We start from the raw sequence: 24,974 nt of genomic DNA on the forward strand, positions 1-24,974 counted from the left end.
CAGAGCAGAAATTAGAAATAACTCTTGGTCTGTTTTAGTTTTCTGGCTCTGATGTTTCCCAGAAGCATCTGAAGGGATGTGATATCAGATGGTTCCCAAAATTAGCCAGAAACCATCTCCACGCCCTATCAGGAAATAGAGATGGTGTGGTTTCAAAAGTGAATGGCTTCCTGGTACATCCAGCAAGGATGGACCCCAGCCAACATTAGGGCTCTCAGTGCAGACATTCTCACGTCCTCGTGTGACCAGAAAACAGAGGTACTTGGAATGCTGGCTATTCTCTGTTTGTTCCCCAATCTCCAGTTCTTCACCCCTGTGGCATATGAGATGACTCATCTAGTATCAGATGACTTCATCACCTAGGAGCTCTCACCTTCTAGCCTTTAGCTGAGCTTAACCAGTGGGTAGCATGGGCAGGATATTGGAGGATTGGATAGAGAGACCAAGGTATCGATCCTGTCCCAACTCACCCAGCAGGCCACGATTTGAGGGTAACTTCATTTAGATACCTATGGTCACAGTTGCTGGCCGGTGGTCCCTCTGACAATGTCAGAGCTTTCACTGCTTTAAGGTAACAGCTCTCTCCTCCTGGTCTCTTTAGGTTTAGGGATAAAGGCTATTAATTCATGCTAATCCCTGCGTGTTTCACCAGGGATTTGATTGTCCTCACATTTCTGTATATATTTACTTTGTTACAGTCTCTTCAGCTTGGTCTTTGCAGGCTTTCTGTTTCATGCCAGTGATAGTAATGAGACACTTGGCTTCATGAGAAGACTCGGGCTTAGGGGGTGACTGTATCAGTGCATACTGCAATGGACTAAAGAGGAAAGGCTTTTCCCTTGCCTATATGAGGCACCACATAGGCCTACTGTTCTCTGGCCATTGCTAGGGATAGGGAAGAGCTTTCCTCATAATGACTGAGAATTTTCAGAATGCCTGCTTGAGAGCTCAGATTTGGATTTAGCTAATTTAAATTAAATGATAAACGATTGCTTTTCCTGAAAATCCAACTTTATGGGGCAGGAGGTTTACACATAATGCACACATATTTCATAGAATCATCTGCGCTTTGGAGTATTAATGGGAAGCAAATTGCTATTAAATCTACAGTTTATTTATGCCATCCATAGTCTCAATTATTTATTTAGTTAGTTAGTTAGTTAGTTGCTAAATGTGTTCTAATATGACAATGGTGAATTAAAGGCTCTGAATAAAACTGTATTTCCGACCTTGCCATCCAGTCCCTGTGCCACCTTCTTCCACTGCCTGTATGGAACCAGCTCCCTGAGCTGCCTTGGCAGCAAGGGGTCTGGGCTTCAGAGAGTAGCAGGAGGCACAGGCCTGCCCCGGCCCCTGCAACTTTCTGCAAGGCTATAGAAGGAGGAGGAACCTGTCTAGAATCCCTGCATGACTGGAAAAGGAGGGAAAATCTCAACATGGAAAAACTCTGCGATGGAATGAAGGAATGCCTGAGAACAAGGAAAGCTGGAATACAAAGAACAGCCATGGGGTGCAGGGAAGCCAGCAGTAGCTTGTATTCTGGAAAACGAACAAAAGTTAGAAATTGAGGTAAAGACAAATCACAAGGGAAAGGCAGAAAATGAGGAAATAGGAAAGGACAAGGAAAAATCCAGCAGTGTGGCAAAGCCAAAAGACAGAAAGCCCGAGAGCCAGGGAAAGCCAAAAGAAGAAGAAAAGCCAGCCAGGGAACCAAGGCTGCAGGAAAGTGACCAAGAAGGCCAAAAGAGAAACCAACAAGGAACTGGTTTGGTGGCTCCAGGATTATGAGGCCATAAACGATATGCATTTGAGGAATGAGGAGATGAGAGAATTCAAAGAGATAGTCAGGGTGCAGGTTGAGGTGAAGAAAACCATGCAGAAATGGGTGGTGGTAATATGGATGCAAAAAACTTTACAGGATCCCTTCCACCCAAGGGGCCCAAGGGAACTCAGGGGTGGCTGCAGGTCCCCACAAAGGGGCTCTGAAGACTTTCCTTTTGCAAAGTGCCCCTGGCAGGCATTTGCCAGGCCCTGTGCTTTAACCTTACGCTAATGCTTTCACTTTAGATGTCCCTCCTGTTATCAGTGGCCTTTTGACCCAAGTCGAGAACTCTATCAGTAGGGGGATTTTCACCCATGTGCATTGCAAACACGTTATGAATCTTGGAAAAATAAAGCAGCCTATAACATCAAAAAATATTTCCATTAAATTGTCTTAGTGGTTTTAGTAGTATTTCTATTATGTGATAAGTTGTATTATGTTTTCATTACAGACGATAACCTCCCTGGATAAAAATGGTACTGCTTTTAAATACTTTTCTTGTAAGTTTTTCTTTGTCATTAACTATTTCTCTCATTTTTAAAGAACTGGTTTTATTAGCCATTCAATTCATAGCGGCCCTTTTATTTTTAGTCATTGCCATCTCCTTCCCAATTAAGTTCCAAGCCTAATAATGTCTTCCCATGTTTTACACCTCCCATAAGTACCCAGGTACCTCTCCGATCCCCTTCTCTGCTGTGTTTTCTCCATACCCAGTCCTGTCTCCCAGCAAGTCCTGTTTGCAAACGTTTTGTTTCTCCCCAAGGTCTTTTTATCCTTCTGTCTGGACCATTTTCCTATAGATGATGCCATGGCTCACTCCCTCACTTCCTTCCAGGCTTTACCATATCACAATTTAACTGAGAGGTCTTCCCACACCTTCTGTTCTGTTTATCTCTTACTCATTCACATAGCTATCACAATGTATATTGTAAATGTTACTGCCCTCTGGTATGTGACCGTAAACTCTATGACATATAGGGTTGTGTTTGTTCTGATCACTGACTACAGTGTTCCTACCACCTAGCATACAACTTAACACATAGTAGACACTCAATAAATAATGTGCTGCATGTAAATGCACTAACATTATTATTTAAGGTCTGATTAGTCAACTTCTCCAATCAATGCCTTCATTCTAATTTGAGAATCTATGATTTTTAAAAGGAAATGTGAAATAGCCCTGTCTACTACTTTATTTAACGTGCCAATTTACGTATATCCTGCCCCAGCCTCATTTATTCATCTAGTATAGAATACCTAAGCACATCTTTAGGGAAAAAAATCCTGCTCTTGAACATTCTCTTTGATTTAATTGTGTGTTTACTGTGTGGTAATAATCAGAGACTAATAAACATGTTCCTGGGGAATCTTTTCCATTTCTTTTGTACTTTCTTTTATTACAAAATAATGGAGAAGTATAAAATGATAATAAATTTACCTTTGAACATTTATAGTCTGTGTCTTTTAGCCTGGGGCTACTTCAAGCAAAGGTTATTTCGCTCTGGGTTTTGGTTTCCACACGAAAATGTTTTACTTGAGATTCTGTCCTTTTCATACAGAGACCTCAATTTTATGACATTCCCTATTAAGGCTCTCGGTCAAACAGGAGAATTGTGGAAATCTGCTCTTTAAGGGCTCCTTCTCAAATTTAAGTCCTCATTTCGGGGTCTTTGCCTGCTCAAACAAGTTCTCAGGGGAGTTCTCAGGGTTCTACATTTTCAGAAAGAAATGTGACCATCTAAGAAAAGATCCATAAAATGCATTAATCTTATTCTAATTTTGTATATTCACTTATCACATTTCATCAAACAATTTCATGAGAAAATACCAAGCATACTGTCAGACTGATAAATAAGCCATTGTTTGGCATTTGGGAGGTTGTAAGGTTAGGTTTACTTTAGCTTCAAAGGTTCCTCTTTTTTTAACATTAAAAATAGGAACTGAAGTATCACGTACATCTAGAAAAGTGGACCTGAGGGTAGACCATGATACATTTTCTCAAAGCAAATGCACCCATGTATCAAGCACCAGGTCAAAATAGGCAATACTTTCAACACTTCACAAGATGCACTCATGCATTTAACTGCTTTCATTCCTTCCAAAATGTAACTACTCTCCTGATTCCTAAATCCATGGAACAATTTTGCCTGTTTTTGAAATTCAATTAAAAGAAGTCATAGTAGGGGCGCCTGGGTGACTCAGTCGGTTAAGCATCCAACTTCAGCTCGGGTCATGATCTCACAGTTCATGAGTTCAAGCCCCACATCCGGCTCCATGCTGACAACTCGGAGGCTGGAGCCTGCTTCGGATTCTGGGTCTCCCTCTCTCTCTGCCCCTCCCCCATTCACATTCAGTCTCTCTCAAAAATAAACATTAAAAAAAATAAACATTAAAAAAAAGGAAATCATCGTAGGTATACTTTTGTATCTCACTTCTTTGGCTCAAAACTCTTTCAGGAGAGTGATCCATCCTATGTATTGTGTATAACTATCACTTGTTCGTTTTCACTGCTTTATAATATGCTATCATGTGACTATACCTCAGTCATTTCCAGTTTTAGCTTTTAGAAATTAAGCTGCTATGAGGGGTGCCTGGATGGCTCACATAGCTAAGCATCTGACTCTTGATCTAGGCTCAATTCATGATCTCGCAGCTTTGGACATGGAGCCCTGCACTGAGGTCTGCACTGACAGCACGGAGCCTACTTGAGATTCTCTCATTCTCTCTCTCTCTCCCTCTCCCTCTCTCTCTGCCCTGCCCCTGCTTGCACATGCACTCTCTCCTCTCTCTCTGTCTCTCAAAATAATTTTTTTTAAAAGCTGCTATGAACATTCTCTTTCTACACACACACGCACGCACACACACACACACACACACACACACACACGTGTGCAGAGATAAATGGTAGTTACATGTTATGCCTAAGCACAAAACTGTTGGCCTATAAGAATTATGCACTTTTGCATTTAGTATATAATGCCAAACTATTTTCAATAGTTGTCTGAATTACATTTCTACCAGTTAGGAGTTCAGGTTATTCCAAATCCTCACCCTCAGCATTATTAGCTCTTTTAATTTCAGCCATTTTTATGAGTTTGTATTGGTATCTCATTGCAGTTCTAAATTTCCCCAATTACTGCTGAGGTTGAACATTCTATATTATTCTTCAGCTTCTAAACATCCCCTTTTGTGAAGTTGCTGTTCAAATTTTCTGACCCTTTTTTCTCTTGGATTTTTTTCTCATTCTTTCAAATCTAACACTTAAAAATTAAATAAATAAACAATAGGGGAAATCATAGCAGGAATGTGGTATACTCATCAATCGTGTAAAGGTAACAATTCTTCCCAAATCGATCTATAGATTTAACTCACTGTTGATGACATTCCAAACAGGATTTATATAAAAATTAAAAAGATGATGGTAAAAGGAATACAGAAATTCGAAGGGTCAATATAATTAAGAAAAAGTGGGGGAACCTAGCTCACCAGATACCAGTATGGATTATAAAACTGCAAAAATCCAAATGGCAGGATGTTTGTGCGTGTATAGACAGAGAAAAATGGAAGTGAATTCAAGTCCAAAAACAGAACAGCATCTGCACCAAGAAATTATTATGACACACCTAATACTCGAGAGCAATGAGTAAGTAACATTGTTTTTAAGAAATGGTGTAGTGACAGTTAGATTCCAAATGGAAAAAAAAGAAAGAACCTGAATTTTAACCCACTCCTCATGCCAAATTCAATAATCAATTCCAGGTGATATAGAGATCCAAATTCAAGTGACAAAACAACAAAGCCTATACAGAAGACAACGAAGTATAATATCATAATGGTTTGGGGAAGGCAAATATTTCTTAAACAGGATACAAAATTATAAAGTGACCATTTATAAAAATGAACCACATCAGAATGAAGAATTCTGCTTTATCAAAAGACACCAGTAAGTAAAAATGTAATCTAGAGGCAGAAAATACATTTGCAATGCAGAAAAGAAAGGGTTTGTATCCATAACATAGAAACAACTCATAAGTTTGATGAAGTTCAATTTAATTTTTCTCTTTTTGAATCAGGCCTCTGGTTTCACATCTAAGAAATATTTGGTTATCCCAAAGTGACAGAGATTTTCTTTTATGGTTTCTCTGTTTTATTGCCAGAATTTCTTCTGGTCTTATATTTAAAACTGTGAAATTAATAATTATAACATATATAGGAAACCAAAAAATTCATAATCAATAACAAATGTGAAAAAACAAAACTATCATTAAACAAGATCTATGGCTACATTAATCTACTATTTTAGAGGTGATCCAACAGCCAATTGTTTAATATGATATTATCTTGGTGGGAAGAAATCACCTACATGAAAGAGACTTAATAGAGTAATTCTTTGAATTTTCTGCTGTCTTCCTTGCTTTGTATATTTTGTAATGGAGTATGGGGAAATGATATCTAAAAAAGATTTTTCTTCATGTAAATTCTACTATCTTTAAAACAATATTCTCAATTTTTGTGGTATTGATCTTTCAAAAGGATCTATCAGACTGATGTTGAGGCAAATGTTTTATAGAGTGTCTTATTATGCCTGCACAAAATTTGAAAATATACAGTTAGTCACTTCAGAAAATGATAAAAGTCTATAATGATTTTATAAGGCAATTTCCATAGATTAAGTATGACAATAACTGTAAATTCATAAAATCAACCAAATGCTACACAGCCTTCACTAACATTTCCCATGTGATGCCCTCTCTGTACCAGATGAACTGAATAACTTTTGGGGGAGTATACATCACAACTAATCTATCACTGACGATGGTTATGTTTAGAGTATGTGAGCAATTTATTTGAATTTATTCTTGAAATAGAGATGTAATGTAATTAGGAAGCTACTAAGGACCTGGTAAACATATTGGTCGATGAGAAAGATTGCAGGAAGTTGCTAAGAAAGGAGGGGCTGCCTCTAATATCATGGTAGAAGGGAGGAATCTCAAGGTTACTCTCCTCTCATCTACATACTTGTTTAGGTATAAATGTTGACCTTCTAATGCCACACATGCATGTTCATCCAGTTAAACTAAATCAAACCTAGCAAGAGAAAACAAATTTGCAGTTCTGTAAGTTGAAAGAGTGATTTTTCTGTGTAACTTTCATACGTGGGTGTGGTATCTAATAAATGTTGCCTTAACTCAAGCAAACTTGAATACATAGAAAATAATACTCAGCCTAGTAAAAGCCATTTGCTGCACAGAACACTACTCTAAGAAACTGAGGTTCACCAAAAGAGTGAATACGTCCTTCAGATATAACTGCATCAAGTAAAATCTGAAAACAACACACAGTGCCCTATTGGGTCTGAGTCACACCCTTCCCTGCCCTCTGTGACTCGGTACATTTACTTGCTGAGTCACATTAGCCACCAGCAGACGCACATGAACCAGAACGCATACTCGTTATAACCACTACTGTGATTTGTAAGAGAACTTGAGAAGCTCTCCCTGCATTTGGGGCCAAAGCCCTCACTCAAACATTAACTATGCTGTCTCATGGTATCCAGACTCTGTCCAGGTCTCCACTTACATTATTTTTCTGCAAGACGCGCAGTGCCTTGTTGACATTGTTAAGGGCATGAACTCTTGTGGATCCTTTTTCTTTTGGCTGAAAACAAAATGAAACAATGTTTACTGCCCAGCAGAGAGGGACAATCTACTAGAAATGAAACAATTTATACATTTTACTTCTAAGTTTGAGTATTTTAAATGAACACAGGCTGTGAGGCATTAATATAATACACTTAAGTGCTCTGGGTTGATTGTCCTCGTCATAGGACTTTCTTAGCATGAATCAACCTCTCCTCAAGAAAAAATGACACCTTTTTTTTTTTCTTCAAAAAAAATCTATTTTGGTTACCATCTCTTCATTCTGCAGCCCAGCTGGGGATTACAGCATGACCAGGAAGAGAAACAACATTGCAATAAAGGTTTATTAGTAAGGTAGATAAGTGAGTTGATTTCCACACTTTTAAGGAACGTATAAAAGAGACTTGAGCCTATAAAGATTATATAATGCCAAATAGGATTAAGACAAACTATTTTTGTCAACATTACCTTAACTGTCTTCATCACTGAAGCTCAAAACCTCAATAATCCTTGGTTCTATAACCCTCGCTCCCAATCCCCCAAATACCATCTGATCCTATAACTTCAAAACTGACATTTGCACAGTACATTACAGTATGTGGATTAACTCATTTATCCAGTTGTGGAGTTTTAGAAATTCTGCCATTATGATGCCTACCATATTTACTTCTAAAATGAAATATACATCTTAAGAACTTTGTAAACACACAGTAAATCTACAGATGCTCCCCAACATGATAGTTCAATTCAGGATTTCATGACTTTATGATGGTGCAAAAGTGAGAGGCATTCAGCAAAAAATGTGCTTCACGTTTTGATTTTGGATCTTTTCCCAGGCTAGTGATAACCCAGTATGATACTCTGGTGACACTGGGCAGGGGCAGTGAACCACAGCTCCCAGTCAGCCATGCAATCAATCATAAGGGTAAACAACCAATGTTCGTACAACCACTCTGTTTTTCGCTTTCCATACAGCATTACATTCCATGAGACAGTCAACACTTTATTATAATATAGGCTTCGTGGTAAATGATTTTCCCCAACTGTATGCTAATGTAAGTGTTCTGAGAGTGTTTAAGGTAGGCTAGGCTAAAGTATGAAGTTCAGTAGGTTAGGTATATTCAATGTATTTTCAAATTGTATTTCCAGTTTAGGATGGATTAGTAGGGACATAACCCCATGGTAAGTCAAGGAAGATCGGTATTATTAACCATTGGCACAGTGTTGGATAGCAGTTCTCTGGAATTTACTCATCTTGCAACTCTTCATTTTCCATATCTCAAGTTAAATGTTCTTGTCACAATAAAAAAATGAACTGAAACTTAAAAGATCATTATGAATAAAAGCCTTATAAAAAGACATTCAATAACAAAGATACCCAATATTATGAGCAAGTAATATCTATTAATTAACGTAAGTTACATTACTGAAAAATGTCACCTGCTAGTTCTATATAGGATAGAGTACACCAAAATAAAAGTAATATCGAATATTGTTTTATTCAGGAATAGGTCCTCTACTACTAGTTAAATCGGTAATTATTAAATTAGTGCATTTTACTAGATCGAGTAAAATTACACCGAGTTCATTTCTTTTTTCTTAGTAAATTCCCCTAAGGTTAATGTGAACTTTCTTAGAAATAATTCACGTACCAGTTTTTGCCCTGTCAGGCCTTCCAGAAGATCTAGGAGGCGTCTCCCATCCTGTAGGTCACTGAAGAGGTTCTCTATGTGCTGCTTCCCAAACTGAAACATGAAATATACCCAATTAAACCAAGCACTCTTCCAGTGATCCATTTCCATGATTATGCCTTTTAAAATTGAAAGCTGTGGTTAAGAATATGCCATGTAACAGGGTACCTGGCTGGCTCAGTCGCTTGAGCATCTGACTTTGGCTCACGTCATGATCTCGTGGTTCATGGGCTCGAGCCCCGCATCAGGCTCTGTGCTGACAGCTCAGAGCCTTGGGCCTGCTCCAGATTCTGTGTCTCCTTCTCTCTCTCTCTCTCTCTCTCTCTTTCTCTCTCTCTCTCTCTGTCCCTCCCCGACTCATGCTCTGACTCTCTCTCTCTCTCTCAAAAATAAATAAACATTAAAAAAAAGAATATGTAATATCTAATTCTTAATCTGCCAAGGGTGAAAAATGAAAAGAGAACCTCCAAGTAAAAAACAAAAAAGCAATATATCATCATTAGGTCAAATCTATTTAAATTGTTTTTTTGTTTTTTTTTTTAATAAGGTGAGTTGGATTATCTGTAGCCTAACTGGTCTAATTAACTCAACTTTTTAAAAGCTGGTTCTATGAAGGAGAGAGAGGTAAACACACAAAGAAACAGACCACATACAATTTGCCCTGGGCGGGTGCTTAAAATTTAACTGTTTGGTATACCTCTATCATAGAGGGCCCACCATCCTGCACCTAGAACGTGCTCTCTCTGAATATACACTTTGGAAGCTATCTCAGAATGATCCATTTTCATCTTGCATGGCTCATATGTTAGAAATATCTGCTTTTAATTGAGTTGAAATGGCCCTGTGACACCTTTGCATCTATTTTCCTCAGTTCTTTACCTGGGAAAGTATCTGGAATTTTTGTAGCAACTGCTCATGAAAAACAATTCACTAAATGAGTGGATCTTAAAATCTTTGTGATATAGCTGTGGGCGGGCACTAAAATACTCATCTTAGAGACAAGACAAAGAGATTGAACATGTGGCCCTTTGTCACAAAAACTCCAAGACAGTAAAGCCAAAATTCTGTCTGGATCCGTCTAACTCCTGAAAGGCTTGTTCTTCTTAGTTTATCATACTCTGCTTTCTAGGCCTTATCCTCCTTCCATCTGATTATCTTTCAAATATTTTATTTTTCTGTCATGCTCTCAAATATTTTCTTTTTCTGGTTGAAAGCCTAAAATCCCTTCCTATGAGATCATTCACATCTCTTTCATCAGTCAGTTTCTCTAGAAAGCCCTAATTTATCAGTGGCAGATGTTTACTGAGCACCAATAAACCTGAGCTAGATGCAGGAGCATACACTAGTAAATCAGCCAGACATGACCCCAGCCCTTATAGAACTTTGAGTCCAGCAGGGAAAACAAATATTCCCAAAAGGTAATACTACACAGAATCAGTAAAAGGGACCCAGGAACAAATAACTGTGGGAACGCCCATAGTACGGGGACCATGAAATACTTCCTCACAAATGTCAGGTGATGCGTCTAACATTACTTTCCATGTGAGTGGGTTTGTCTCAAGCCTTCCTCGATTGCGTGCAAACCTGACATTTCACACAGGTCAAGAAAAACAAAGAGCAGCCTTAGTTTCCAGGCAAAGGGCATCCCTGAGGTTTCCAAGATTAAAGACATAGGATTCAAGCTTTCCCTACTGCATGGTAGCCATGTCAATGACAAATCCTGTCAATGCCTTGGTGTTTCACCTAATGAGAACACAGATCCCCCACAAAAAGGCTACCAGTCCCACGGCCACCCTTGAAAATTGAGCCACAGGGGCGCCTGGGTGGCTCAGTCGGTTAAGCGGCCGACTTCAGCTCAGGTCATGATCTCGCGGTCCGTGAGGGCTGTGAGTTCGAGCCCCGCGTCGGGCTCTGTGCTGACAGCTCAGAGCCTGGAGCCTGTTTCAGATTCTGTGTCTCCCTCTCTCTGACCCTCCCCTGTTCATGCTCTGTCTCTCTCTGTCTCCCTCTCTCTGACCCTCCCCTGTTCATGCTCTGTCTCTCTCTGTCTCAAAAATAAATAAATGTTAAAAAAAAAAAAGAAAAAAAAAAAGAAAATTGAGCCACAGAGATGCTTTGACAAAGATAACTGCAAGCTATTATTTGTAAATTCTCCTCTAATAGTTCTGATTAAAAATTTCAGGGGAAAAGAAGACAACATAAAAATACGAATGTGCTGAAATTTTTAAAAACACCTTGACTATACATTATGTGCAAGTAAATCTGAAAACAATATGCCACTTTTATGAAACTTTAAGGAAAGCTTTCTACTAATAAGCAAAAGAAAATGAATGCATGCTTTCAAATTGGTTGAAGCTCTACAATGCCTCGAAAATGCTGTTGGCTGTTTTGTTTTGTTTTCTTTTCTTTTGTTTCATCCAGGAGCAAAACTTTACAGATGCATTTCAGAAGTGAGTGGCTTCCAAACTTATCGACAAAAAGAATATTGCACACTGAAATGTGTCAAGTTTTGAAGAAAAAAAATATATACTTACTTGACAAAGATACTTGCTCTTGTTAAAAAATATGTATCTGGATAGATATATAGACAGACAGATGACAGATAGATAGATAGACAGATAGACAGACGGATAGGTAGATAGATAGATAGATAGATAGATAGATAGATAGATAGATGATAGATAACAAAGTCTGTCAAACCAGGAAGGATGTGGGTGGCAAGATGTTTATTCAAGAAGGGCAGGAACAGGGAATCAGGTAAGTATTCAGGCACAGAGTAAAGCATGAACCCCAAGGCCATAAGGATCATCTAACATCCACAACACAAAGACTATAAAGCTTATGCTTTGGGGACAAGGAGTCCAGACAGAGGTCAAAACAAGGCAAATGGTATCTTGCTTTGATACAAGCTCATATACACAGGCCAAGGTATTTTATAATTCTTTCTTTTAAACTGGAAGCAAACAAACGGAGAGGGAGTGAAGGACTGTAGGCTAATCAGAGGCCTCCGGGCACATCTATTTGGGGCACCTCGAAAGCAATGAGGTGACAGAGAAAAAGCTCTAGCTATCATACATAACTTTCATAACTCATACGATAAATGATATACTAAAGTATCATAATTGAAATCCAATTTCTATTTGTTATATCCACATTCTCTAATAGAGTGCTTCTCAGAATGTTCCATCAAAGCATCCTTCTAGCAGATGAGACAGAATGAATTTACCCCAAGTCTGGCAGTATAAATTAGGCAGTGACAGCAGGTTCAAAATGTCTATAAACACATATGTTTTATGTTAAGAATTCATGGAGATTTTGCCTTCTTCTCTGAATTAATGTTCGTTTTAAAAGTATTTTCAAGCACTTACGAGTGACATTTCCTCTTCTAGGTCTAATTAAAGTGATGCTCAATGAAATGTACAGTATTTAGCCTGTAACTTCACAGATCTTCAGGTGCTCAGTCTTACTCTTCCTGTGGTATAAAGACCCCGGGGAAAGCAAAACATCTCATTGCTGTTGGATGGTTTTCATTTCTTTCCTACATTCAAATCCTCATTCCATAACATTATAGCTATGATATAGTAAAAGTAGCACAGTTTTGAGAGGCAGAAATAGCTGACTTTTAAACTCAAGTCCTCTATTCACTAGCTTCGCTGTCTCAGGCAAGTAACTTAGCCTTTCTGAAGCACAATATACTCTTTTTTTTGCAATAATATTTTATTTTAGTTATTATTTCTTAATATGAAATGTATTGTCAAATTGGTTTCCATACAACACCCAGTGCTCCTCCCAACAGGGGCCCTCCTCCATACCCCTCACCCTCCCTCCCACTCCCCATCAACCTTCAGTTTGTTCTCAGTTTTTAAGAGTCTCTTATGTTTTGGTTCCCTCCCTCTCTAACCTTTTTTTTTTCTCCTTCCCTTCCCCCATGGTCTTCTGTTTAAATGGAGATTGAAATAATACCACTTCAGAGCACTCTTCTGAGGCTTAAATGGAACAGTGTGCTGTGGTATACAGACTGGGCAGATAGTAGGCACTCAATAAATACAGGATTTTTTGTTTTGTTTTGTTCAATTATTCCTTGACTTCTCTCTGTCTGGCCAAATTCCAGATTAAATACAATGCTGGTACATTATTGAGTCTACTAGAAAATGTAGAGCTCACATACAGTGTACTTTGATTTTCTTAGTTTGGTACCCTTGTAAGAGTGAAAGTCAAGGATAGAAGATGTCACTCCATATTCTATTACTAATACTGGTAAATGTGGATGGCATTCAGAGGCTTCAAGCCCTTTCTCTCTCTCTCTCTCTCTCTCTCCTTCTCCCTCCCTTCTTCTGTCTCTCTCTCTCTTTTTGTTCTTTGGGTTACCTTTCATTAAATCTTTTGTTTACCTCCCTTTTCATCTTCTACATCTACCATGTCTTTTTGTTGCAAGTGACATTTATGTCATGAAAACAGTAATATTTCTTTAAAATTCCCTATCTGGGGCGCCTGGGTGGCTCAGTCGGTTGGGCGTCCGACTTCAGCTCAGGTCATGATCTCGCGGTCTGTGGGTTCGAGCCCCGCGTCGGGCTCTGTGCTGACAGCTCAGAGCCTGGAGCCTGTTTCGGATTCTGTGTCTCCCTCTCTCTGACCCTCCCCCGTTCATGCTCTGTCTCTGTCTCAAATAAATGTTAAAAAAAAAATTTAAAATTCCCTATCTGTAATGGCTTTCAAGTATATGAGAATTATTTTGTAAAACACACAAAACATTAAACTCTCTTTGGGCCATATGACCCTGCGGCTCTCTGTCTTCAATCCCTTTCGTGACTAGTATTTTATTTAAAAGGTGAACTTTTGATATTACTCAGCAGTTTACTGCATTCACTTACATATTGTCTTCTTCCTTGCTAACCCAAATAAAAAGATGAAAGGACTATAAAATGAGATAATAATGCTTCCCGATCATTGTCAGTATGATATATAGAAATACAGATGCACAGACAAGGTTCAAAAGAAAAAAAATCAGCTAGGCTGATTAGCAAGTGGGATAAACAAAGTGACAAAAAATCAAAGTGAAAAAAAATTGAAAGGGACAGAAATGGATTTGTGAAAATATTTAAATAACTTCTGATTCTTCACAATTGCTATCAATCCCTTAACTGAAAAATACACAGGGATCAATATAATATTCCAATGAGAGGTAAAGAGCACAGGAGTTATTTAGCATGGCCTTCTGCTTACAGAAAGGTCAGCCTCTGGACATCTCTGTTGGTCAGAAAGTCAAGATACTTCTCTGTGATTACAAATCGTTAGATACTGGAAATACCAAAAACACTGGGAACACCAAAAAGAAGGGTAAAAATAATTCAAAATGTACTGGTGGATGATGCTGATCACCTCCCATAAAATTATTACAACCCATTATAGTCTAAATAGGTTGTTTTCATAGATGATTATTCTTTTAAGTATGAATTTTAAAAAGTATTTTATAAGAGAATTTTATCGAGGTGTAATATACATATAGGAAAATGCACATACCTTAAGAGTTAGCTCAATTGGCTTTTATGAACTGAACACATTCATATTATCACTACCTATATGGAGAAATAAAGTACAACCAGCATCCTCGGAGCTTCCTCACACCCCCTTCTGTGTACTAGCCCCTTCAATAATGACCACTATATTGACTTTTAGTACCACAGATTAATTTTGCATTGAAAGGAGTCTCTTAAAAACAGAAAAACAATGTTGGTTTAGTGTTCCATTTTAGGAGACTAATGACTGAAAGATACCAGGTTGAGGCAGAGGGAATTTGGAAATTAAAAAAAAGAAAAAAGGTGCACTGATGAAACTTGTTTTACAAAACAAAAGGAAGGTATGATAATGTCAAAAGAAAGTGTTTGCTTCATACCTAGAAGGTCTTGGTTCAAATCCCCAGTCCTGCCATATCTCCAGTTGCGTGATATTGAGCAAATAACTTAAGCTTTCTGTGCCTTACCTTTTGATCTACACAATGAAGAAATACTGTTACCTAACTTGTGGTAATCCTGTAAAGATTTAAATGCACTTAGAACAGTGCTTTGTTTATAAGATATACTCAATAAGTGTCAGCTATCATGAATTTGTTCCAAAATTCTTAAGCCAAATAATCCATATTTTCCATAATTCTCCTTATAAATTTTGCCTCAAAGTAACAGAAGGAATCAACCTCAAAGTATTAGTATGGGGATTAAATGGTTCATAATTACAAGGTGTCCAACATGTGGCCTGGCACAGAAAATGATTAATAATCTCTAATAACATTCTCTGCTTCCTCCTTCCTGTTAAATGCCATCACCTAGAGGTGAAGAATAGAACTTTGCTTTATGGGTCCCAGGGTCCTAGCAGGATTTTGGTAACTTGAAGAGAGTTTAATAAGGGACGATTTACAAAGATGAAGGCAGGTAATAAAGAAACCACCATAACTGGTAGTAGAGAATGGCTATTATCACTCCTAGACTCAGGATTGAAAAGAAAGAGTGGTTACTGGTCCTGAATTCAACAAAGAGAGAGCTAACAGAGTCACCTGACAGGAGCTTGGACAGCAGGCAAATGAATGCAGCCACCCTGAAGTTAATAAATGCCCTGGTCTTTCTTTCCTCTCTCTGGGACCTCCTGTAAATGCTCCCATTAGTCAAATCCAACTGGAAGCCAGAGGACAAGAAAGTCTGCTGATATGGTCCACAGAGGTCAGCCTCGCAGGGAAGAAAAAGGCAAAGAGTGGACCTAGAGGAAGAAACCACAGACATACAACACCCCAGACAGGGAAACAAACTTTCTTTGACCCAAGGGATCAATGTCAGGGACACCCATGTCAGAAAATAAATAAAAACCCAAGTGTTCCTCCCCAAGTCTCCTATATTTCTATCATTGGTAAGGTCATATGAAAGAGTCAAATGTATCGCTGAGACATTTCCTATTCTACAAAGGGGTATCAAAGTCCTAGAATGTTCTGTGGGAATTGACAGTTGAAAATTAACATATATTATTCATTATTCCTTAACATCAAATACTTTTAAAGACTTCTATATACCAGGTAAAGCACTAAAATCTGAGATACAGAGATAATCAAGCACTAAAATCTGGGATACAAAGAAAATCAAGAAAAATCCAAGTTATTCCTTGGAGCTAAGAAGTGTTTAAGAGCTAAGTTTGATAATATAATAGATTTACAATCTCTCCAGATATAAAATGCTATTTGGCAGGAAGTCTTTATAAAACATAATCACTAGGATCCAATATGTATACTATACTATTAAGTACACGAGAAAAGATTCAACCAGATTTCATATTAGAACTTTCTACAGGAGCCCCAACAATAGTTAATGAAAATCAAGTCATTATCTGTAAATGGTCTATTAGAAACCCAAAAGTAAAGTGTGCTTAACCGAAAGTTAGCATAGTTTGTTGTCTGATCAGGTCTGTCTTTAACATGGTGTGTAATGAAACTGAATTCTTACACTAGGCCTGAGTTTTCTCATCTGTAAATTAAATAGGTCAGTGCTAATTCAATTACCAGGCTTTTTGAAAGAAAAAGTAGTATCATTACGGTAAGTAATTTTCTATCTTACATTTCTAGACATAACTTTAATGTAAAAATAGTTATTTTTAAATATATGATAACATTACAAACCATGATTGTAGTTCATGATCTTATTTTGCCTTTAATTTTTTAAAATTTCTTATTGAAGTTTAATTGCCATACAATGTTACATTTGTTTCAGGTGTATAACATATTGGTTCAACAATTCTATACATTACTATACCACCCACCACAATAAGTGTAGTCACCATTTGTTACCATACAACATTATTAAAAGAGTATTGACTATATTCCCTGTGCCATATTTTTCATCTAACTTATTTATTTTATAACTTTTGTACCTCTGAATCCCCTTCATCTATTTTGTCCATTCCCTCCATCCACCTCCCCTCTGGCAACTACTAGTCTATTCTCTGTATTTAGGAGTCTGTTTGTTTGTTTGTGTTTGTTTTTTGGATTCCACGTGTAAGTGAAATCATATAGTATTTGTCTTTCTCTGTCTGACTTACTTCTTAGCATCATACCCTCTAGGTTCATCAATGTTGTCACAAATGGCAAGATTTCATTCTTATACCACCCTTAAATATGCCCTATAAACTTAAAATTCTGAAAGTTAAATTTGATTTCTCTATTTATCACATAAACATAGGATTTAAGGTTGAGACAGCTAATAATGGAAAGGAGGGTTGGTTATATTCTATCCCAACAGTAGCTTTTGTGACAGAAAAAGCACAATATAAGGTTTCCCAGAGGAAGCATTTCATTTCAAAGCATCTAAATAACACTCTGATTCTTCAAAAAAAAAAAAGAATGCTGTAACACAATGGACATGCTCACTAGAGAAAGGCCAACTATTGGCACTTAGCTCCAGGCAAAATACAGAGGGACGCAGGACAATTCAACCTCGATAAGATCCAGTGGGAGGAGACCTTCTGACGATGCCTTTAATTAATAAGTTTAAAACTTACTTATAAAAGTAACATTTTTATAATTTCTCAATTGTACTGCATTGCAATTGTGTGGACAATTACATGACAAGTTACAGCCTCTTCCTAATCATTTCCTGCCCCTACCCACTAGGAAGTGAGCCTTGGACTATTCATTCTCTCTTCTTCCATGGCTATGAGGAGGGTCTGCCAATAGTCAGTGCCAAGTCAAGAAAACAGGAGACCCACAGAAAGGACAAAAGTCACAGAGGGCAGAATATTTAAGTAAGAGCTTCTGTCACCACTATAACTCCATTTCCTTCTAAGAGTTTGATTCATATGAAACTTACAATTCTGAAGTCAAATATGGTTTAATATTGGCTATTTCATATGATTCATCCTCCTATGTTCTACAAAGATATGAGTAATACACATTAAGTGCTTAATTTAAGTCAGTCACAATTCTGTGCACTGTACAGGGATTATTTTAATTAACTGCCACAACAATCAATTAAAATCATTCCCATTTTCTAGATGACAGAGCTGAAGCACAGAGAACATAAGTAACCTGACTAAAGCCACGCAGTGAAAAAGTGGTAGATACCAACCCGAACTCAAGCAGTCTATCTCCAGATTTATTAACCACTCTCTACACTGTAACCACTATTGGGGCTGGGCTTCTATGACCATGATGCCATTCAGGGTCAGTGTGAGATAAATTTTACTTGCTCATTTTCACAATCTTTCAATAAAGTAGGGGATAATTTAACTAATTATTCTTTTTCTTTCCCCTGAAGTTTCTGAAGGTCAGATGCAGTTACACAGCCTACGAACAAAATTGCTTTTAATTTTAGGTTGAATTAGTAACTGAAGGATAATAACACAGTGATAATTCTACATATGCACATTAGGAAAATTCTTCAATGTCCTAAATTTTTACTGTTATATCACTCTTATGGGGGATTCTATTAACTCATTCAGGAGTCCCATATGCCAAGCAGTGAGATCCTCAATAAATCTGGTAAATACTGCTCTAGAGACCAAAACAAGTTTTTAAAATGAAGAATTTATTCTAAGGTATATGGAAGATATGGCTTTTTAATGTTAATTCCGTTAAAAAAACAAACACAATACCCCACACCGAAAACCTAGAAAGACTACAGATCAAAATATAGATATATTTAAAGCAATCCTTAAATGTAATCCTTGATGAGGAATAAATGAGATTAAAGAAATAGGAAAAGTTTTACCTGTGCAATCAGTGCACTTATTTCTTGAGAGATCCACTCAAACATGCCAGTCACTTATCCAAAGTCTTCCATGTGAGATTCATATAGTCACATGTTAAAGAATATTGCATCTGAAGCCAAATAGGCCTTTATTTAATTGCAGTTCTTTTTCCAACTGTGTGAACTTGAATAAATTATTTGGTAGTTTGCTTATTTTCCTAACATATCAAAGGAGGAGGGTAGTGAAATTATTCAACTAAATTAAATAGATACTATTCAAATACTTTATACTGTTCCAGGTGCTGGGAATAATTGGGAAGAGAAAAAGATTTAAAAAAAAAACAAGATACTGACATTGTTTTCCAAGCTTTGGCCATGGTCAGGAAGAAGGTTTGCATCTAAGCAAATATAATTATAGCATTGTGTTATAACCCTGTCAATAGAGGTATTATAAATATGGTGTCAGCACAAATAAGGAGAGATGTCATCTTTGATAGAGTAACAGAAGCACAAGTCCTTGAATTGAAATTTACAAAGTTAAATAGGAAATCAACAGGTAGATGTGGAAAGAGAAAGAGAATGCCAAGCAGAGAGGCACTTCAGATGCTAAGGATCAAATAAATTAAACTGCATCAAATATTCAAGAAACTGGGATAAATCAGTTCTTGGAGAACAGGGAACATGGAGGGATGGCAGATGATGGGATGGGAGATGTGTGAGAACCCACAGCAGAGGGAACTTGGTTTGCCACCCAAAGGAGCTTGGGCAAATGTCCAATGGTCTTTTGTATTAATTCTTTACAGCATGACATCTAATTTTGAAGTTTTTACCATATTTTCCACACTAATATTTACATTGATGTTTTAAGGTACTTAATATTGTTTAGGAAAGACCAATATTGGCATTGCTTACAACCTAATTCTGCAGTTGCAAAAATCTGAGAGAACTATTCTGATGTGGAAATAATACTTGGCGAGAGAGTTTTGTTGTTCAGGAACAACTGCTCTAACTTGCCTCTGGAAGCAGGGTTGGCCATTGTCTTACTTTGGCCAATTAGATGCAGTGGAAATGATAGTGGTCTACTTCCAGAGGCAGGCCTCACAAGGGCTCGAACACTTTTGCTCCCTTGTTCATGTCTCTACCTTCACCAAAAGAACATGACTGAGCTAGAGAGCTGGAAGATGAGACATGTGATTCAGAGCCAAGTTTCCAAGTAATCCCAGATGACGTCATTTTGGCTGGTTGACAGCCAGACATGTGGGAGAGCTCAGCCAAGATCAGCAAAGACATCTGATCAACTGATGGCTAACTAGAGACACGTGAATAATCCCGACAGCTGAAGAACTAGGTGCTTTAACCTACTGAGTTTAAAAGTAGTTGTTACATAGCATTAGCATTAGCTAACTGATACATGTCTGTACATAAACGTTTGTTTCTACAAAGGAGAAATATGTCTGAAAAGTTATACTTTAATATATAAATATGGATAAATTATTTATGAATTACTTGTAAGAGAAGCTTCATAATTTTTGTGAAACAGAACTTAAAGCTGGGAAGCATTGTTACTGCCGAAATTGAATATGAGCAAAAAAATCACTATTTCTAGAGATAGACTCAATGAGTTATCTGGAAAAGAACATAGTCAATGTACTCGACACAGCTCCTCCAATTCCAACATGAAATTAAAATTAACAAAGTTCTGTGGTTTTTGATTGTCAATTTTATGGAATCAAGAATGCAGTACTGTCAACCTTAAAAGATTTCTAAAGCTACCTTTAATAAAATGAACTCTTCTGTGGTAGTCACATACCACAAATACAACAAAGATTGTATTTCTTGCTCAACATGTTCATTTGAGGTTCACTTGGATCTTATGACTACTTAAAAAAAGAAAAGGTAGACCTTTTGTTCTCCTGTTTGCTAGATTTTTTACTCAGTTGTCACTTCAGAAAAAAATTCCTGTGTATCTAATTTCCTTCATTATAAGCTCTAATTTCCAGTGGTTTATCATTCAGACATTTTCAAAGCAAAAATAGTGAGTCAAAAAGAATTCTCTGTGAATTAAACTGTCACCTTTGGTTACTGTTTCTAGAATAATACATTTTTAAGTAAATTAAGCTGAACAACAGTCAAAGGGAAGTAGTTAGGCTTGACATTTTTCCTCACAAAGCTCACATGAAAAACTTTAAATTGTCTTGTAAACTAATTAGAAAATCTTAGTAGGCACCTGTTTATTTAAAAAATATGAAAAAATACTTTAATAACTATTTGAGTAGAAGTTTTTACCAGGACTTTTCCACTATCACATAACTTAACTATAAAAGGTGCCTAATTCAGTAATTCACCCCTAGCCACACCAAATATTTGCCAATTTTAAGACAATGTTGTGGAAAATGTTTTATTTCATGAAAATAGCAACTTTTCAAAAATATTATTGAGCAAAAAGGGAAGTGAAATTATTTTGGTTTAAAAATATAATAACCACCAGATATTTTTTAAAGAATACCAAATACTTAGCAACTTTTTAAAGTTTATGTATTTATCGAGAGAGAGAGAGAGAGAGAGAGAGAGAGAGAGATCATAAGTGCAGGAGAGGGACAAAGAGAGAGGCAATGAGAGAGAATCCCAAGCAGGCTTTACACTGTAACTGCAGAGCTCAGTGCAGGTCTCGAACCTATAAACCATGAGATCATGAACTGAGCTAAAATGAGGCGCCCCGACAACTTTTTAAAAGGCTGGTACTCACTTACCTGGTCGAATGACCAACTCTTGGCCTTTTGTATTTAAATATTACAGGGAATGCATTAGCAATGATTTATTGATCTCAGCCTGTAAGATCTGAGATGAAGGTTTAAACAGGGATGTGAAGTTAAATTTAAAATGGAAAATATATTCATTTTAACTTCTTGGTTTTAAAAATGGTTTCTTCTGATTTTAAAACCAGTAAATGTACTTTATGGAAAAAATGATATACAGAAAAATAACACAAAGAAACTAACACAGTATAATCTCACCACTCAACCAGCATCAACATAATGGTATATTTTTGCACAGACTTTTTTTCTGTTTATACATAAACGCATTATTTTCAAACTGGAATTCTCTTATATTACTACTCTTTCTATTCCTTTTTGCCTCCTCCTCCTTGACACCATGTTCTCCTCCTTTATCAACTCAAGTGCCATTTTGGAGTGTTTCTTAATTAAACTGAGATGTTCTAGGAATTTTATGAACAGTGTCACACTTATTCCGTTTGATATTAGGAGCAATTAGCGAGGAAGATATTGTTTCTACCTTTTTAGACATGAGAAAATGAAGACTCAGAAGTCTCAAGTAAACTCACCCAGGAATTTAAACTCAGGTTCAAATCCATTCCCTCTGACTCTATAGGCTATAGCTTCATCCCTACCCAACTCTATCATTTTTTGTTTGTTGGTTTTATTGAACCTCCCATGATAAACATTTCCCTGCATAATTTTTAAAAAATCTTTAAGAATTTATTTTGGAAGAAAAAGGCATCATAGAGAAGGCTGCATGCTTTATTCTATTAAAAACAGACTTTCCTGTGCTGGCATCCTCCCAACTATGGTCCTATTAAGGGCCCACAGTCTTGTTTATCCTAGCCTGCACTATCAGGGCTAGAAGCTAAAATGTGCCTGTATCTAAATCAAAGGAGGAAGAAAAAGATGGTTTTTCAAATATAGCCAATTTTGCAATTTGCAAAGCATAGTTAACTCTCTGGGTATTTACCATCGTGTAGCACTAGGAATTATCCTGACCTCCTCATTTTATGGAATACACTCAGCATGGTATGACTGTTTTGGGAACAAGGATTTAGAAGCAAATTATCAAAAGCCTATTCCTTGATATTTATGTTTATCTACCTGTCCATTTCCTATTTTATCCCAAATGTAATTGTGTGGGCCATCCATGAGGAAATAGGTCAAAAGGAATTGATTCATTAATGCGTGTGTGAAAAATAATACAGATTCCTAAATATTTGTATCTCCTTTAGTTCACAAAACAGGCATCATCCTGTATAATTAACACTTCAATTACTAGCAACAACCTTCTCATAGCCCAATCTTAACAACTCCTTAGAGACGCTTAAAAATACACATGATCATTAAAGTGGGCATTGCATTCGTTAGTGTATTCTGTAGTGACTAAAACCACTCTGACTACAAATTAATCTTTAAAACCCAACTAGACTTAATACAGCAAAAACAGCCACGGTAAAGTGCTATAATCCTCTTGTATTTTTATGCATGATCCTGAACTGGTTGAAGAAAAGTAAGAGTCATAAAGTTTCAAGAATACTTGCTCAACTGACATATAACAGGCAACACATACCAATAATAAAATGAAAAACAAAACAAAGTGATGCGGAAACACAACACCAACTCGTTTACAAAACCTACAGGCATTAACAAATGGCACAACAGGTCAACAGCACATACACACCTCAGATGAAACTCTCCTAACAGTTTATGGCACCACGTTGAAAAAAAACTGCCAATCGGAACCAAAAAAATCGAATCGACAATGAAGTTTATCCCCAATGGTTTTTGTTTGTTTGTTTGCCTATTTGATGTTTAGATGATGCTTCAAACCACACACTATACTTACCAAAATATCCTTGCCCTGCTTCCTTGCTGTAAGCTTCAATCCCAGCCCTGGACAGAACCACTCTTCCCTAATCTGCAGTCTTTTTGCCTAATTTTATTTTTTATCTTGATCCATTTTTCCTCTCTTTCTCACTATCAGTCTACTTCCTAACTCTTTCTTCAATGTCCTCTAAAATCTTAAAGCATTTTGAACAGTTGCCTTTATGCCCTCTGTCTCAGTTACTCCATCACAGACTCTTCTTACATAGAATTTAATCTTGATTTTCATTTGCCTGCAATCATAACCGGTAGAAGGCTTGCCTCCTTTTATCCCTTGTTATGGTTTGACTGTCTGCTCCCAAACTACATACACTGGAATCTCAGTGACCACTGTGATGGTATTAGGAGGTGGGGTCTTTGGGAGGTGCTTACATCATGAGGGTAGAGCCTTCATGAATGAAATTAGTACTCTTATAAAAGAGGCCCCAGAGAGCTCCCTAGCTCCTTCCACTGTGTGAGACTACAACAGGAAGTTGGCAGCCTCCAACCCCAAGAAGAACCTGACCACAATCTGACCATGCTAACACCTGGATCTTGGATATCCAGGCATCAGAACTGTGAGAAATAAATGTAATTTGTATGACACCACGTCTCTCGCATTTTGTTATAACAGCCTGAATGGACTAAGACATCCCTCATATTTAAGATCATGTAGCAGGTAAATATTTTGGCATATTAGCTGGTGGTTCCCTCTGTTTTTGGAAACTATGTGTGGGTACTTCCCTGAACATCAGTTTGTTACCATAAAGATGCAAAGGAAAAGATACTAAGGCTTAAATACTGTGTTTCTAAGTAAGCGTCTGAAATCTATGGAACAGATCAAAGGTATGCATTGAAAAATCATCAATACATTGAGTACCAATGACATGTTATCTATGCCATAAATAAGAGTTGGGGAAAACTGGAATATGATATAGAAACAGTCTGCCTCATCCCACAATTTAATCGCTGGAAAAAGCATGGGAATGAAAAGAATTATAGCGCATAAGACCAATAGCCATTATTATGAGTTTCTGAGGAGGGACTGTATCATCCCATTCCAACTCTGGGAACAAGTCTCAGAGACCCTAGATATGTGGGGTGTAATCTCAGAGTTGAGAAGATCTATGCCTGGCTTGCTACGATATGGCCTGGGAGGTTGAAGACACTGAGAGTCCACCCTACCCCATCTCAGTAGCACCAGTGCAGTAGAATCAGCAATGGATAAACTGGGAAAGCAAGTGAAAGTAAAGGGTTGCTCCTTGACACTTGAGGCAACCCTAAATTGAGATGACAAAGGCACAGGAATGGACATGATATCCAAAGGCTTGACAGGTTCCGATCATCTCTGCTAGTATTTTAGCAGAGAGGCCAACAGCAGAAATAGACAACATGAATTCACTGTATCAGGAGAAGACTCCAACCGAGGATGACTATGGACCTGTCACCCCTAATAA

The 24,974-nt window shown here is 37.4% G+C and overlaps 1 protein-coding gene across 9 annotated transcripts in view; it reads right to left on the bottom strand.

The window, feature by feature from the left end:
* Positions 1-24,974, bottom strand: part of DMD (dystrophin) — a 2,127,700-nt gene that overhangs the window by 1,653,099 nt on the left and 449,627 nt on the right. For all 9 annotated transcript variants that reach the window (XM_045472664.1, XM_045472669.1, XM_045472671.1 and 6 more), the window contains exons 3-4: positions 9,114-9,206; positions 7,403-7,480 (exon numbers count right to left, since the gene is read on the bottom strand). In XM_045472664.1, coding sequence (XP_045328620.1) covers positions 7,403-7,480; positions 9,114-9,206 — 171 coding nt within the window. The remainder of the gene's footprint in view (positions 1-7,402; positions 7,481-9,113; positions 9,207-24,974) is intronic.

Source organism: Leopardus geoffroyi, chromosome X (assembly GCF_018350155.1).
Source record: "Leopardus geoffroyi isolate Oge1 chromosome X, O.geoffroyi_Oge1_pat1.0, whole genome shotgun sequence".
NCBI lineage: Eukaryota > Metazoa > Chordata > Mammalia > Carnivora > Felidae > Leopardus > Leopardus geoffroyi.